The following is a 16,999-nucleotide window of genomic DNA, read 5'->3' on the forward strand; positions in this document are numbered from 1 at the left end:
GTAATATCTTATTTAATCCTCATTAAAAGCTTATAAAATGTTATTCCCATGTTACAAACAAAGAAACTAAGGATCAAAAATGATGATATACCATATACCTGGTAAATAGCAGAGTGAGGGTTTGAACCAAGTAGGTGTTTTCAAGTATGAGAAATAAGTTTGGCGGGGGGCATGTACAGCCAGCTCCCACTTCTCCAGCCACAGAAAGCAGGCTGCTTAGGGTCAGCTCTTCTCAGAACCAGGTTTGTAGTCCAAGGACTGAGAAGGCTGGGCCTTTCTTTCCTGTCCCTTCACCCTGCTGCACGCGAGGCTGTTTGTGGACTCCAGGCAAATTAGGTAAACATATCAGGGCAACAAAGTTGAGGAGAGAGACGACCCAGAGAATATTCTTAAGGGTAAAAAAAAAGCCCCAGGCTTTATTATTTTAAGAAATAAACATAACTATACTTCCAGAACAAAATGAAACATACCACAAGGGATGTCTGGCTATCTCTGTTCAGTTGGTGTTCGTTAATGTAGAGTTTTGTCCAATTTTCTGAGAAACAAATTCTTATGTCATTTACCAAAAACTTCTTGTTTGAGTCTTTTGGATATTGTTTTTTTTTTTTTCCAAGTCACCTCTCTTTGTAGGCCTAGTGATTTCTCTAACCTCACTACCTTTTGTACTTTGTTGTTTTGTTTTCTTTTTTCCTCTGAAAGGGCATCTTTACTTATTTATTTATCTTTTAACCAATAATATGACCATAAAAATAATTTATAATTCCAATATGTGTGTCCGATGTATGACAAAAAGGGTTTTAAATGTTTTAAAAATTGAAAATAAATAAATAAAGAAAGAAAATAATCTAAAGCAAGAGTAATTTAATTAGATCAGGCATTCTTAAAGACTTTACTGCCTTTGAGAGGCTTTGGAATATCTTTGAAAAGGAAATTTTTAGAGATTTCGTTTGTGACAATTAAAAAACAAAACAGGAAAGACAGCTGTCTCTGAAGGAAGACTGGCATGTGTTGCTGTCTCCAGCAGGGAGAAATGCCAGCAGGAGCCAAGAGAAACGAACTGTTGATTTAGAACCACAGGATATCACGGCTGGAAGCAAGCCAAGGCATGCACGGGCCATTTATTGAACAGACAGGAGACTGAGGACCAGAGGAGGGTACCTTGCCCAAGGTCTCCTAACTGGTGAAGTGCAGAACAAGGTAGAAGTCAGGCTTCCTAATGAAGCTGGTGCTTTGCACCACCTGATTTAGACAAGGCACTCCCCTTCTCCACATCTCAATGTCTTCGGCCATAACATGGGAGAAGAACTGTCTAATCTCCAAGGCCTTCCTAGCAGTGATTCTATAAGAAGGCACTCTGCCTTGGCCAGGGATGAGACATACAAGTGGAGAGACCAGGAGCATTCACAAAGCAAAACAAATGGACAGTAGACCCAAGAGATGAATTGGGAAGACAACACTTGAACTAGTATGAACATATGTAAGAAAACAGATGTGTTGGGTAGGCCAGAGAATGTGTTTTTTCCTTTCTCTGTTTTACTTATTGTTAAAACACAAAGGAAGTTTTGAAAAAGAGAAAACTCTCACCTCACTCATAATCCTACAGTCCTAGCACAACCACCTCTTCTTATTTTCTCTGTTCCCATGCGTTTGGGCAGTGCAGTCTGGGGGCTGGAATGTACCCCCAGAATGCCACAGGGAAGAGCCTGATACCCACTTCCCTCCCTCCGCACTGGCGGGCTTCAGCATTGGTCCTAGACTTGGATGTAGTTTTGTTCACTCCAAGGACAGACATGATGGGAAATGAAGGAGGCTTAAGTGAAAAGTCAGTTATAACCTTGACTCATGAGTACAGCGTTTTCTGGGTTACAAAACTCCTTCGTATCCTTATTTGATCCTCACCATAAACCCATTAAAGATCTCAAGGGCAAGAATTATTGTGTCCATTTTACAGCCGAGGAAATACTCAGAGAAGAGCAACTTGTTCAGGGTATGAAAGTGAGGTGGTTAAAAGAGCTCACACAAAGGATGGGGCCACAGGAGCAATGCCATTAGGGCCTGCTTCGTCCTTGTCACTGTTTGAATGTGTTGCCTCAGTCATGCCCCAGATACCGCCACCCACACAGACTGGTGGGATCTTGATGTGGTCACCATGTTCTAAGTCCAGGCTTCAGTTTTGCAGCTTTGCAGATCAATTAGGCTACCCTGAGGTCCTCTGATTCTAGGGGAACTGAGTCACCAGAAAAAAATTCATAAAGAGACTGATATACCATATTGGTAATAATTCATTCATAATGAGAAATGATCCAGGTGAACAGGATATTCTTAATTACTGATCAATAAAAAACTTAAAAATATGAGAGTCCCCTTTCTTCTCCAAGGGCAGAGAGAGGGCTGAGCACCAGATGATTTTTGTGGATTCCCTTCCAGGTTGGAAAGGAAGAGAGAGGTGAGGAGGTGGTAAAGGAGTGCCCTGGGCTTGAAGACCAGTTCAGGAAGACTTCAGCGAAGCATTAGGATGTAGAGCAATTGAGAACATAGACAGAGAAATTCAAATCCAGGCTCAAGTCCTGGCTTGGCCACTTACAAACTCTGTAATTTAACCTTGGTTAAATTACTTAAGGGTTCTAATCCTCAATTTACTTAACTGTAAAATGGGGATCACAATAGCACTTACCTCTTAGGGCAGTTAGGAGGATTAAAAGAGATGATGCATGGCAAAATGTCTGGTATATAGTAAACAGTCAATAAATGCTAGCTATTTTAAAGCAGGAATTTTCAAAAGCGCAGAGGGAGAAATCAGTCAAGATCCAGGAGTCCCAAGAGAAGGGGCCTAGAGATTCAGGTACGACTGGGAGTTGTTTAGAAAGAATGAGCTGACTACTTCAGGGGATAGGGTCCTAGTGGCAGAGCCCCCAGCATGGCAAGTAGCAGGGAACACACTATCTTACATGTTGTTCAGTGTCATTGAGCCATGCCCTGCAGGGAGAGGTCTGTCCCTCCTTTGGACGGTGGGCGATGGGCATGGAGGAGGAGGCAGTCTTTCAGATGTTTCTGTTCAAGCCTAGCCCAGGACATACAGAATGTTGGCTGGAAAGAGCCCAAAATCCAAAAGAGAGAGAGAGAGACTGAGAACTGAGGGACCAATTTGGAGAAAAAATCAAAGAAGCTAAAGGCCCAGATGAATGCCAATCAAGCAGGGCCACAGGCCGGGAGAAGAAATTTTCTAGACGGCAGGGCAAGAGAGGAAATGATTTAACCCAGCACCAGGCTGTCACAGCACAGGCAAGGATGAGATTAAGAGCCGAGGCATTTTATCAGGAAATCATCTCGCCAGTTTGACTGCCTGCTCACCTAAGAGGAGGAGATGATTTAACCCCCTCAGGGTTTATGGCCTGGCACTGACTCCTGCCCTGCCTGTAGGGAACTTCTCAAGCTGTGATTTCTGACGTTTCTTCCCAAAGCCAGTATGTGCTGCATTGTCCTTTCCTCCCAAACACGTTTGGAGATGACCCATGAAAGCCACAGACATGTGGGAGGTGGTATGGCCATTCTGGTACTGTAAGCTCATGAGTGGTTTCTGCTACAGCACAGAAGCTTGAAGCTAGACATTAGGAAGGACTTTCAGTAGGAAAGTGACCATAGGGAACCAGGTAGGGAAACGTATGTCCAGTAACTCGATGGACATCCAGAGCAATGTCCTATACTACTGGTAATTCTGCCATTTCCATCTCTCATGTCACAAGACTCCTGTTTTGGCAAGTACACACTTGACTGCCATGAGCACCTGTAAGCCATTAGAGACCTTTTCCCTGGCGTGTAGTAAAATTGAGCCTGTGAGGAGCTGGAAGGATATCCTTTCCCGAAAATGGCTCAGGATCAAAAGAAACATCTGCTCTGCTGGGGTGAGATGGGGTTGATTTGGGTTGGACCAGAAGGAGGATGAAATGAAGGGAAATTTAGAGCCAAGAAACCTACATTTACTGAGTATCAGATAGGTGCCAGAGGCTTTATGGACATTATTTTACTAACTCTTCCAGCAAAATCCTGTGGTAGGTATGCTCACTTTACACGTGAGGAAATAGTCTCAGAGAAGTTAAGGCACTAGCCCAACACCAACAGCGGCAGCGGGCTTTCTGTTTCTTAACTTCTTACTTGTTACACTCTGCTGCCTCCCAACCCTTACCCACTTCTGATAGGCTTCTCTTGGCATCATCTCTAACTCAGAGCTCCAGAAATTACACCTTACAGAAAAGCCCAGTATATCTCCGCTTAAAGAACTCCAACGCAAGACACCAAGAACATTAAAGAATGATAGTTCAAGTTAAAGGACTATTCTTTAGGCAGAAATCACATCCTACTTTTCATATACGTTTATAATATTATAGGGAAACCGAAGGGTGTTTTTGAAATTTTTTCTTATTTGGCAAAATAGCAAGTTGCAAATTCTAAAAAAGAAAAAAAATAGTTGCTACTTATAGAGGACTCACGGAACATTTGACACATCTCACTACCCAAGTCTTTAATAGAGGAAAGTGAGGCACAAGGAGGTTAAGCGACTTGCCCAAGGCCACCCAGCAGGGAAAAGGCAGAGCCAGCATTCAGGCCCAGGCAGTCTGGCCCTGAGCCCACACTCGTACCTGCCACAGTGCTGTCCCTGATTATGGGTTGGCTGGCACTGCCTGCGGCTTCATACACTCCCTCCTCTCAGGGACCCCAAAGGCACTCACGCCCTGGACCTGGCTCTTAGCTACTGCACAGGCTGATGCCTCTCTTGAGAACACCTCTCCCAGCATCACTCGTGTGGCTCCTGACAGTCATCACGGTCCATTTGGAGATCATTACACATCCAGACCACAAAGGAATAGCCGGAGGATGGGTCCTTAAGAGACAAGTCCATTTCTTTCCTAAGAGTCTTCCTTGTTGAAATAACAGGCACAGCCAGCTGCAGTCAGACCCCTTGATGTCTTTGCAGTCCTGCCAGCATGCAGTTGTGGGGCCATCACCACTGGAGGGGCTTCCTGACCGCTTTGCGGTCTGCAAGACCTGGAGCGTTCCTGAGCCTCCCCCTTGAGCACGCCGTGAAGACTTGGGGCTCTTGCCAGGCAGCCACCATTGCTTACGTAAAGGCAGGAGGAAATTCGCCCCAAAGGGAGAGCTGGGGAAGGATAAATACAAATTCAGGACAGGGATTCCTCTGAGGGAAGGAGGAATACACAGGGGTATTAAAAGCCTTCTAATGTGCTATTTCTTGAGCTGGGTACAAGTGTATATTTTTCTTTATACCTCACATGTTATTCATATTTGCATCTATAAAGTAGTTCATAATGAAAGAAAAAGTTAAATAAAACCAGAATTCACTAGTCGGTAAATATTAAGTGCTATCTATACCAGCTGTGAGAGGACTTTAGGTTATGTGTTCAGGGGTGGTTTTAAGCAGGGCGGTTCTGGAGCTTCATCTTAAGGTTGGTGAGATGAGAACGTTAGGAGTAGGCAAAATCTGCTCTTAGGGGCAATAACGCAAGGAGACACGAAAGGCGGAAAACTCTGAGGTTATTCAGGTGCACAGTGAGCTCTTTCTGTCAGCCCAGGGTAAGAGAAGCATGCACTTGTGAAATCATGTGCTATGTGTTGGGGAGCGGGGCAGGGAACATGTCCTTAGAGCTTGATTTTGCTACCAGATCCATGCCTATTTGTGAGAAAATAAAATGCTCCAAAATATTAGAATTCCAGAGGCAATGAGATGGCATTAGTCAATGTGGCCAGTCTGGGAGTCTGTGAGGAAGGCGTCCTGAGGAAACTTCTAGATAAGGCCTCTCTGGAGCACACCAGGTTCTGACATGCCCAGGAGTTTACATTCCTCTGTGGGTGGGCTAAGCAGGGGAGCTTTATGCATTGGATGTCTGTGGACAGGCTGCAGAGCTGCTCCTGTGACCCACCTTGAGTGAGTGTCCTGGATATTGTGGGCCTGGGGGTGGGGAGGGCACAAGCCCAGAGAAGTGCTATGATTCTTTTGATGGGAAACCCCTACAGACAAACCAAACTGGCCAGCACCTTATAGAACAGCTGTGAGGCCAAAGTCTGGAGTCTCCAAGGAGCCGACAAGGGAAAGAATAACTTACTCTCTCAGGGCCCTTGGGAGATGGGAGGGAGAAGCATCTGCCACAACCAATGAAGTCAGGGCAGGCTCTGCAAGTGGATGAGCCGGGAAAGCCGCAGCTGCCCTCCTCCAGGGGTTTCTATTCTAAGACCTGGCTTCTGGCTTGGATAATGGAGGTCAAGGAACCATGGCCAGAGGAGGTGCTGGCATGGATTAAATGATGTAAGGGAGGCAAGGGGAGGCTTATGCTGTGACCTTGGGTGTTGAGAACTGAGTGGTGGGTGTAAGCAGGGATGGTGCAGTGTGGGCCCTGGGCCCATGCAAAAGGAAGGGGAGAGGAAGGAAGCTGGGCCTCCCCTCCCTTCAGATGTCACAGTGTCTTGCTTGAACCGTCCTTTTCATGATGAGGAAACGGAGGCCCAGAGATAAGCGACATGCCTAAGGTTATACTGAATGCTGCAGGCAGAGGTGAGCTTAGACACTGACTCCATGCTCTTTCCACCACCTGAAGCAGCATTTTCCAGCTTGTTCTTTGAATCAGCATGGAGCGAACTTGTTTCTACCACTGGCCCTCTGTTCACCTCGACCTTCCCCAGTACCACCCGGGACGCCAAAGGGTACTTGGCTTCTCTTGTTCAGTGACTTTATTCTGGCCATCTCAGATTCTTTATTGGCTCAGATGAGGGAGAGAAAGAAGTGTTTTAATAAAGGCTGAAAAGTCTTGAGACGTGAGGCATGTTGTTAGCTTTTGTCTGGAAAATGTCTCATTTCTTTGTCCCAGAAAAGCTTTAAGAAAGGCTGGCGGAGTCTGGGATTATCTAGTGGAAACGGTTAGGCCCTGTTTGGGAATATTCCAGCCTGAGGAGTCCCGCAGCCTTTAAAACACTCCTCACAAGGTCTCTAGTGATTACTGTTCTAGCCACTGCACACACGGGAAAATAGTCCCCTGCCTTCCCCCCAGCCACCTGCCGCCATCAACACCAACAAGCCTCGGGCTGGGCCTCTAGGCTCCTCTGCGTTCTCTTCTCCACCTCTATGACAGGGCCAGCCTAAGGTATGGGAACATAAGCCTGGGCGCCCTGTCCCTGACGTTTCCTCTTCTCTGAGCAAAGCCCACGCCCTTTCCTCGTCCGAACACAGCCCTTTGGCTCCTCCAGCTCCTCTCAGGGACTCAGCTTTCTGGCAAGGGCTGTGTAAGCAGAGATGCCAGGGTCCTGCCAGGTGCCTTCCTTACTCATTCCTCTTATAGGAAGGCTAAATTTCCTGTGGTGGCCAGCATACCAATCCATGAGGTCATTTCATCTTCATCACTCTCTTGGAAAGGAGATATTCACATCTCCATTTTGCAAATGAGAACACTGAGGTGCAGAAGAGTTAAGTATCTTGCTCATGATCATCCAACTAGTCAATAGCAGAGCCAAGGGCCTTACTTCACTCATGCTTTGTTACTTATAAACAAGGATTCTATTGATGTTAAGGATAACAGTGACAGTGTCTAAAAGCTCTGTGTTGTCTGGTACCCAAACATTTTCTCTGTGCAACCAGAGTTGCCTACAGCCCTTGGCACTGTTCTTAGCATGTGGAAGATAATCCACGATCATCTCTCCAGAATAGTGTTTTTAGCCTGGGTCCATGACATCTGTTAAAGCCTCTAAACATGGAGGTAAAATTCGGTATGCGTGAAATAATGTGGATTATTTTAGAAAGAGAGCCCAGAGCTCTTATCAAAGGTGCTAGAACCCAAAAAGGCTCTACGGGTCTGAGGGGTGGGGAGGGAGACCAAGGTAATCCTGGCTGTCAAGAGAAAAGAAGAAAAAAGAAAAAACTCAGTATCCAGCACTGATTGGGTTCTCTGGGAAGCAGACTCTGAGTTCAGAGTGCTGAATGTTTTTTACTAAGGGATGTGCTTGAGATCAACATCCATGGAAGGAAGAGGAGGAACACAGCATGAGGCAAAAAGAGAAGTCAGATGCAATGGAGGTACAACAAAAGCCTTGGCCAATCCCATGGCAGGCTCTGGAGTGAGAATGACCTATCAACTTACTTTGTGTTGGGTCAAAATGGCTGAGCGTTTATATCACCACTTCAATTAGCCATTGGATGCAGACATCCCTGGGAAGCACGTGACTTTGTGTCAAGTAGCTCTCTTCAGCTGAGGCAATCCCTGAAGTGGCCGATGGGGCTGACCGCTGAAGGCAGCCTCCAACAGCACTCCTAGAGCTGGGCAAGAGTCCTTCCTGGAAGAAGGGTCTGGGTGGTGCATCACCAAACCCACCCAGTATCTCTGCTCTTAGGAAAGTAGTATAGATTAAATGATAACCACCCACCCACTCATTCACCCATATGTCCATCCATCTAGCCATTCATTTAACATTTATTAAAAATGCTTCATGAGCCAGCCTACTGTGATAAGTGCCTGTGAGAAAAAGGTGTACATGGAAGTCTGGTGGAGGAGAGAGACATGTCAATGAATAATCAAAGCACAGAGTGGTCACTGCTGAAATAGAGGCAAGCACCAAGAATCATTAGAGCACATTGGACGGGGGACTGATTCTTTCTAGGGGCAATGAGTGAGTCTTGAAGATTCCTCAGAGGCTGTGGGTCCCATGACTTGGTGACACCCCAGACCAAGGACCTTCACTGTGTTTTTGCTCCAGTGATGGAGAGGAGTGAGCAGTGGGAGGAAGCCTCAAGGAAGCCAGTCCACCTTCGAATCTCCCTAAAAACTCTGAGAGTTAGTCTGGAGGGCTGGGAAAGGCTGGGAGGTATGATTTTTAAAAACCTTATTTTCTGTTTTGTGGAAGTTGACAAGAAGGCTAATTCTTGAGAACCCTCTCCACTTAGGAATTCTCCATGCTATTTTTCCGGTAATTCCTTTGAGACTCCATGCTGTAGGGTTCCAGTTCAGAATATGCTGCCATCACCATTTATCAAGGACCACTGTGTACCAGGCACTGTACTAGGTGCTTTGCAAGCTATATTTATTTCTCAAAGCAATCTTGTGAAAGAGTTATTAAGATACTACTTTATAGATGAGGATGAGGAAATAGAGCCACAAGGTTAGGTAACTTGCCCAAGGTCACATAGTAGGTAGTAGAACCAGGTCTACCCCAAATCTTCCTGAAACTAAAGCCCACGTTCTTTGCATTCCACTATATAACCTTAAATGTTACCATATTGATGACAACAGTCCTAGGTTTCCATAGCCACCTTCTACCACACAAGTCTGTGGAGAAGGCTAAAGAAAACAGGCAAGGACAGGGTCCCCTTTCCAACACTCTTAATCATATATCTGGGAGGGCTACAGTCCCGCAGGTCCCCATGCACATACGTGGGCAAAGGAGTTAATTCCACCCACCAGAGAGCCTGGAACCGTGGGGCTGGTGGGCCTTGGTGGATTGGCCTCAGCACTGCAACCCGAGCTCCCAGAACATCTGAGCTGGAAGGATCCTTAAAGATGAGTAACCTCCCCTAATGTGACTGGTGAGGAAACTGACCCAGGAGGAGGACATGAATTACCCAAAGCTACACAGCTATTTAGAAGCAGTGTGTATGCATGAGTGTGTGTGAGTTCGCCCGTGCATGCACACATGTGTGTGAATGTTCTGGGGGTGACAGTGGGGGCCTCCTGACTCCCAGGCCCTATGAATGAGTTCAGGTGAGAAGGCCTTGGAACCTTTGTCTATATCCAGAAGAGTGGCCCATAAAGAATGCTCTTTTAAAATTTTATTTTGTTTTAACACGAGTAGTTTATTTGGGACGAGGTGACCCTAAGAAATGTCAACAGAGAGTTGGGAATGAGACACAGAAGAGAAGGGAGCCAACATAGGTTCGTTAATGATCAGGTCCCTGCTTTGACCAACCGGGGCTTCATTCCACTAGGAACTTTTGGGAGATGGTGTGGAATGTACCTCAGAGTCGTTTTGCCCAAGAGACGAGGAAGCTGGTCTACTTACCTACCAGCCTCTATTGTCCCTGGTTGTGTACTGCTGTTGAGTGGCATCAAATCCCCAGAACCTTTTGCCAAGCATCCTACAGCAATCAAAGAAAACAAAGGGCTATTTTTAAAAAGGTGTTTATATCCCTGAGTAGCCACCAGTTCTCTAAAGAGTCTTGAAAACTTTTGGGGTACAGAGGTCTTGGGCACCTGTACCAAGGACAGTCTGGAGAGGAGATGGATGAAACCAAATACTGCCCTCCAGGGCCCAGAGGCAGGTCGTGTTCACAGATGGACAGGGCTATTTCCATGTGCTCTGTGGGAAGAATGGGCATGTACTTTAGCAAGAGGAGTTGAGTTAGAACTTAAAAAGAACCTCCTGGTGATACTAGTTAAAAACATATCAGGTATCTAGAGCTCATCCAACTATGTAGCTTCTTTGGTTGCCACACAAGACATGATGGAGCAAAGGAAAATGCAGTAGCAAGGAGGGTTGACTTAAGGAGTTTAAGGCTACTGGTTCTAGGCTAGCCAATGAGCTCTCCTTTATTGGTGGAGCAGGGGACAGGTGGAGGTTTAGCGAAGAAAGAATTCTTCACCCTGCCCTTGGTTATTTTAGCACCAAGAAGCTCCAAAGTTGGGTGGAATCAACAGGAAGAGGTCTCCTCTCTGGTACGATTTGGGACATCTTACGTGGAGGCAAAACCTTATAAGAAATAAGTCTGAGGTTGCCTAACTCTCTGCTTACAGCCACCCAACCTCCCTGGGCCCCTAATCCTCATTTGTAAAAAAGGGAGATTGGAAGGCCGAACCAGATGACCCCAGTGTCTCTTCCTGTCTTGACCTTCTGCCACTGTCCACTGAAGAGGCCATCCTCTGGCCCTTGGGTTCTCTTCAATTCTGTCATCAGCAAATATTTATTGAGTACTCATCCTTTGCCCAGCACTAAGTGAGGGGAAGGGAATCAAATGGAATGTAGGCGTTGGCTTCTAGGAGGAGACAGATGGGGGAAAATAAGAGTTAACATCTATTGAGCACTAACTCAGTGCCAGGCACTGTGCTAAACACTTTACATATACTGACTCCTTTACCTCCTACTATAATCCCGTAGAGTAGGTACTAGTACCTCCATTACACAGATGAGAAAACCAGGGCCCAGAGAAAAGGCAACTTGACCAAAGCCATACCATGTCAGAGCTTGGGTTTCAACCTATATTGTGAGCCATGATGCTTCTCCTCTATGAAATAGATAGTGACTCCCTAAGAGCAGCTCCTAATATTCCAGCCAATAGAGCAGTGAAAGCTGGAGTCGCCTGAGAAGGCTTCATGGAGAGATGGCATAGCACTGGGCCTTGAGGGAGGGGCAGAACTTGGAGCTGACTGGGGAAGGGAGAAACCTGAGTGCACTAATGCCCCAGGGCAGTCTAGAGTGTGGCCATCCAGCTAGCAGGTGTCTTCTTATAGTAGGCAAGTGGGCAGCAGCTACGGCTCAGCCTGCTGGTGGCTCCATGGGAGAAGAGGAGGAGCCAGGGAAAAACAGATGCTTTCCTAAACCCATCAGGGCAAGAACCCTTCTCTTCACAGACCCAGCCCTGAAAAGCTGAGGTCCGCCCGCAATGGAGGTGCTTTATGCCCAAGCCAGGCCTATAAGCATCATTCCTTCCCCAGAATCATTTGGACAGTCTAAAGATGGAGCTGGTTTGGTGTGAATTATCTTCCTTCCAGGTACCTAAGCCAATGGCCAGAGAGCTAGCCCACTGATAATTACAATAGTTAACATTTGTACATAGTGGTGACCATGAACCAGGCACTGTTTTAAGAACTTTAACTTAAGCCTTCCATAGAGCCTCATCTTTAGGAAGTAGATACTGTTAGTATGCCCATTTTATAGCTGGGAAACAGAGGTACAGTGAGTTTAACCTGCTCAGAGTCCCACAGCTAATAGAGGCAGAGCCCAGATTTTAACCCAGGCAGTCTACTCTTAACCACTCTACTCTACTGCTTCTAAGCAGAGGTTCATGAGCTCTGGCCATGGCTGCTTCTTCCCTCTGCGTAGGATACCCTCCTCAAGTTCAGATTCTCCTCCTTACCCAGGGCTAGTCCCTGCCAAGATAGCCCCTCCTTAGAGGGGACTGCAGGAGACACCCCCGCTAGCCCCCACCACTAGAAAGGCCCATTGCTGCCAAAGTGCCCAGTTTCTCTCCCCACCCTCACACCCACATGCACCCTGTCCCCCTCCCCCAACCGAGCACCGTTGCCTTTTGTTCACAGTGATGGCTCCTGCACCCAGACTGGTGGGGGCATGGAGGACTCCGTGGTGGCAGCGGCGGTGGTGGCAGCCGGCAGACCCAGTGCCCATGCCCCGAAGGCTCAAGCCCAGGAGCTGCAGGAGGAGGAGGAGCAGCCAGGGGCGGGGGGTGCCTCCCCACGTGCTGGCCCCCACCGTGAGGCCTCCCCCGGCCGGCAGCAGCCTGCCCTGGTGACGGCGCTCTGCTCCCACGCCCCTGCCGCCTCCGATTACGAACTCTCCCTTGACTTAAAGAATAAACAGGTACCCAGGGCCTCCCATGGGGGGAGGGTAGGGTGGTGAAGGGGCCCTGCCGTTGGGAGCTGTCCAGGGTACCAGGGATCGCTCCATCTGGGCCCACCTCTGCTGCAGCCACACCTCTTTTGCCACTAGTTCTCCCAAGTTGAGCTAAGTAATCTGCCCTTCACTGCAGCCCAGTCCCTCAGGCAACCAGCCTTTACATGCTCACACCCTTGCAATGCCAGGCCTTTAGGCAGTGTGTCCAGGACTCTGCTCCTCTCACCTGGTGCAGGAAGCCTAAACTGCCCCGCAAAGCACTAAACAAGTGGCCCATTATTCTCTGGGAAAGTCCCACCTCCACTTGCTGCTAAGAAATGATAGTCCAGCTTATGTGCCCACTCAAGGGGCAAACCCCACACCTAGGCACACATGGACTCAAATGAGGTTCAAAGATAGTGGTCTCAATACACTGAGGATTCCCAAGATTTACTCAGATCAAGGAAGTTCAAAGCTCCTCTGTTGGAGAACAATTCCCATTGAGAGGTTCTAGGCCTCCATCCTCTATTCTGTGAAGCACGAAGAAAAAATGGTCAGTGATGGGGTCCCCACTGAACCCCTCCAAATGATAATGTCACAGTTTTTCTTGGTGACCAGTTAAGAGCCCTGAAGGAAAATCTATAAGTGTGTGTGTGTGTGTGTGTGTGCGTGTGTGTGTGTGTGCGGCGCGCACGTGCACACATATGAACGTACTTAAAGAAAGACATTATGACTTGATGTTGTTAAGAAAGAGCATTGAACTTGGAGCCAGAGACAGGGCATCCAATCTTATTCTTGCTCTAGTTAACTCTGACTTTGGGGGTGCAGGTTAAGCACTCTGGGCACTGTTTTCTCATCAGCAAAATTGGAACTCAAACTTTGAATTATCTCAGGTTTCTTTTGTTTTGAAACATGTAGGTTCTAAAGAACCAATCTTTAACCCAGTGGACAAGGACAATCTTCCTTCTTTGAGAAGGAAAGCTAGTAGAGGTCACAAAGACTGCGCCAAGCCAAACCAACCTCATCGCTTCCTTTAGACATTAATGTCAAGCTGTTATCCTGGATCAGGGGCCAGTTGTAATTCATTGTATCTGGCTCTCATAAAGTACTTGACAAAGTCTCTCATGATATCTATGTAGATATGATAGAAAGTGGATTAGATCACGGTATAGTCAGGTGGGTTATTCTCAAACAGAATTCTCAAAAATTTATTTTTCTATCAGTGTCAATTCCAGGGTCATCAAGTGGGGGCTATCCTTGGTCCTGTCCAGTTCAATCATTTTAACAAGGCATTACTTTCTGATGACACAGCTAATGGGGGACAGCTAATATTGGATAGAATCCAAGATTTCAAAAATATCTCATCTGATAGAAAGAAGGTTTAAATGGAAAAAGTCACATGAAATAGGGGAAAATCTAAAGTTCTGCTCTTAACTTGGAAAAGCCCTCAGCACTAGTGTAACATGAGCAGGCTTGGTCCTGGGAGGAAGGCCTTGGGGGCTCCAGTTCACTGTCTGCCAAAGATTGGTGAAGCAGCTGCCAAAGAAGTGAGCACAGCAGCCTTCTCAGAAGGGTAGACAAGGCCCCAGAATAAGGGAGCAGCCAGCCAGAGCCTCACACCAGCTACTGGTCAGGGCCTGTCTGGAGCCTTTGATTGGTTCTGGGGGCTTCATTTAAGGGAGAAAATAAGAATTCTGAGGTTCTGAGGTTCTCATAAGAAGGAAAACAGGATTGGCTGGAGTCATATGGAGAAACTCTAGACATGAAAATAAGCTTTAAATACTGAAGTGCTGGCATGTGAAAAAGGGATTAGATGTATTTTCTATCAATCCAGGCAAAAATAGTGATACTAATGTATGAAAGCTATAGGAGAGGAAGATTTTAGCTCAGTTCACAATTAGAGCTGTTAAAAATATAGAATGTCCTGCTTGTGAGGTAGTAAGTTCTGTGTTACTGGGAATGCCCACACAGGGGCTGGAACACTGCAGTGTGATATGGGTGGTAAGATGAGAGTCCTCTCAATTCCTCCATGACTCTGCTCCTTGAAGACAGAGACCATCTCTTACTCATCTTTGTACCTTTCCCCTAGCATGTAGCAGAGTGGTCTTGGACATAGTAAGAACTCATTGAGTGAATACTTTTTGAATAACTATGACATGCAAAGCAACAAGGGAGTGGGCTACAAAAAGAAAAAAAAGATGGTTCCTACCTGCCTCTCAAAGAGGTTACAGTTCAATTTAAGGAGTATCCAGTTAATAACAGCAAAGGAAACTCATGCTTTGGCTTGGGTGAGAGGGCAGGAGAATTACTTTAATTCAGACTGACAAGGTGGAGAGTTGTACAGTGTTCTGATAAGTATCCTGGACCATTTTTTTTTTTATAGTGGACATAACTCTAATAGGTAGGTTTGCACGTCAGGCCGTCAGGCGTGGGGTAGGAAAGGGCCCTCATGCTAAGTGGATCCAGCCCTGGGGAAGAGCTCGCCACTCCTGGCTCATGTATCTCTCTGAGCCAAACATAGGCTGGGGGGAGGAAGGGGAAAAAGGGATTAGGGAGCTAGAGCAAAGTGGTTAAAAACATGGCACACATGAGACTGAGCTCTGCTCCTCTCTTTTCTGTAAATGAACTTTTTGACCTTGGGCAAGTGGCTTAACTTCTCTGGGCCTCATTGTGTCATATCTCTTTGGGGCTTTGAACATACTGTTCCCTTTGCTTCCACTGCTGATGTTCCTAGTCCCTTCATACTCCTGCACTGGGCCTCCATTACTCCTTCTTTTGCTTTGGGACTCACTTCGGTGCTCCTTCCTTCTCTCTCACAGCTTGCCCTGCCCTCCCAAGGCTGTGCTGGATGCCCCTTCTCAGCAGTCCCATAGCCCAGGTGTTCCTGTGATAACCATTCAGTGCTATATCATCATTTCCTGTTTACTTGACTTCTCCTTGAAGGCAGAGCACATGACTTAGAATCCCAGTGCTGGGCACAGTGCCTGGCATGAAGAAGATGTTGGAAGCATGAAAAGGGGAAAATAATAACTCAGTGACCTGAAGGGGGATGGGGATGGGCATGGGCATGAGGCCTTTAGCCAGGATCGACTCTACTTAGCTTCCTTTGAGATCTAGGATTTAGTATTCTGATCCTGTGATCTCTGCCAGTCACACAAATCCTGTAATCCTTGGGCTGGAAGAAATCTTGGACAATCATCATCTCCCCAGTCCACCAACCTGTCAGTCCTGCTCCATCGGCCAGTCTAGAATCCCAAACATTTTCCATGACTCCTCTCTTTCCCCTGCATCTGCTCCTTCCCCAAACCCCACTGATTTAACTATTTCCCAAATCCCACCCTCTTCTGCCATCACCCCTGTCCCCACTCTAGGCTAGGCCACCATCATCTCTGGCCTGTGTCCCTGGGCAAACCACCACAGATTCCCCTGCTTCAAGTTGTGCCTCTTCCCACCTAAAATCTCCGCATTGCAGCTGAGTCTTCCTTATGAAGAGCACATCTGATTATGGCACTCCCCTGCATGAAAGCCTTCTATGATCCCTCATGTGTGTTGGACAAACACTTCTCCAGGCTCTTCTACTGCCCCACATCCTGCCTGGCACCCACTTGGGGTTCTAGTCATTCCTATTTGCCTTTCCCTGAATCTCCATGCCATCCTTTGCCTCTGGGTCTTAGTGTATTTTATTTCCTCTTCTGGGAATACTCCCCACCTGTCCCCCAGTCACCTTTGCCTGGGTGATCTCTCCTTATATGTCAGGCTGTGTGCTTTTTCTGAGTGCCCCACTGCTGGCTCTGTGCTGTCTGGTAGCTGTCCCACTCTAAGGGCAAGGACTATGTCATTCTAAGGCTGTCGCAGAGTTGAGCAGATTGTGCACTGAACAGCACCAGGGGTACTATTCACTTTATAGTCTGTGGAGAAGCAAGTGTTCCCTAGACCTATGCACTAGGTACTTCCCTGCCCTTGCCCACCATTGTTTTCCTGCACCCAGAATAGTCCCTGTTTCCTAAGAAATGCTCAGTATTGGAGGAATACACGAATGAAGGAACAAACAAATGAACAAATGAACAAATGAATGAATGAATGAATGGGGCCTGCTCCAGGCTTCCCTGTTCCCTCTGCCCACAGTCACACTGTGAGCAGGTCCTGCACAGCTTCTCTTGTCCTCTGCTCCCTCTGCCCTCAACTCTCTCACTTCACCTCACAGTGATCCTTGGGGCTACAATCTTGGGGGACAGGAGGGGACATTCAGGTCCTTTTGGGAGGACCTTTAGAAAAGTGGCTGTGGCAAGGATATAGAGGGCATAGGAGTGATTTCCAGATTCACTCGGGCTCTCTAGGGAGTCATATCCTGTTCTCTGCCACCATGGAGGAGAAACCCATTGGAGCCCATGTGGTATGTCCA

At 47.1% G+C, this 16,999-nt stretch overlaps 1 protein-coding gene across 2 annotated transcripts in view; it reads left to right on the plus strand.

Moving 5' to 3' along the window:
* The window catches only part of IQSEC3 (IQ motif and Sec7 domain ArfGEF 3), a 100,840-nt gene that overhangs the window by 38,859 nt on the left and 44,982 nt on the right, over positions 1–16,999 (plus strand). For both annotated transcript variants that reach the window (XM_039869162.1, XM_039869163.1), the window contains exon 3: positions 12,306–12,585. In XM_039869162.1, coding sequence (XP_039725096.1) covers positions 12,306–12,585 — 280 coding nt within the window. The remainder of the gene's footprint in view (positions 1–12,305; positions 12,586–16,999) is intronic.

This window comes from Pteropus medius, unplaced genomic scaffold (genome assembly GCF_902729225.1).
Source record: "Pteropus medius unplaced genomic scaffold, Ma_sr-lr_union100, whole genome shotgun sequence".
Classification (NCBI taxonomy): Eukaryota; Metazoa; Chordata; class Mammalia; order Chiroptera; family Pteropodidae; genus Pteropus; species Pteropus medius.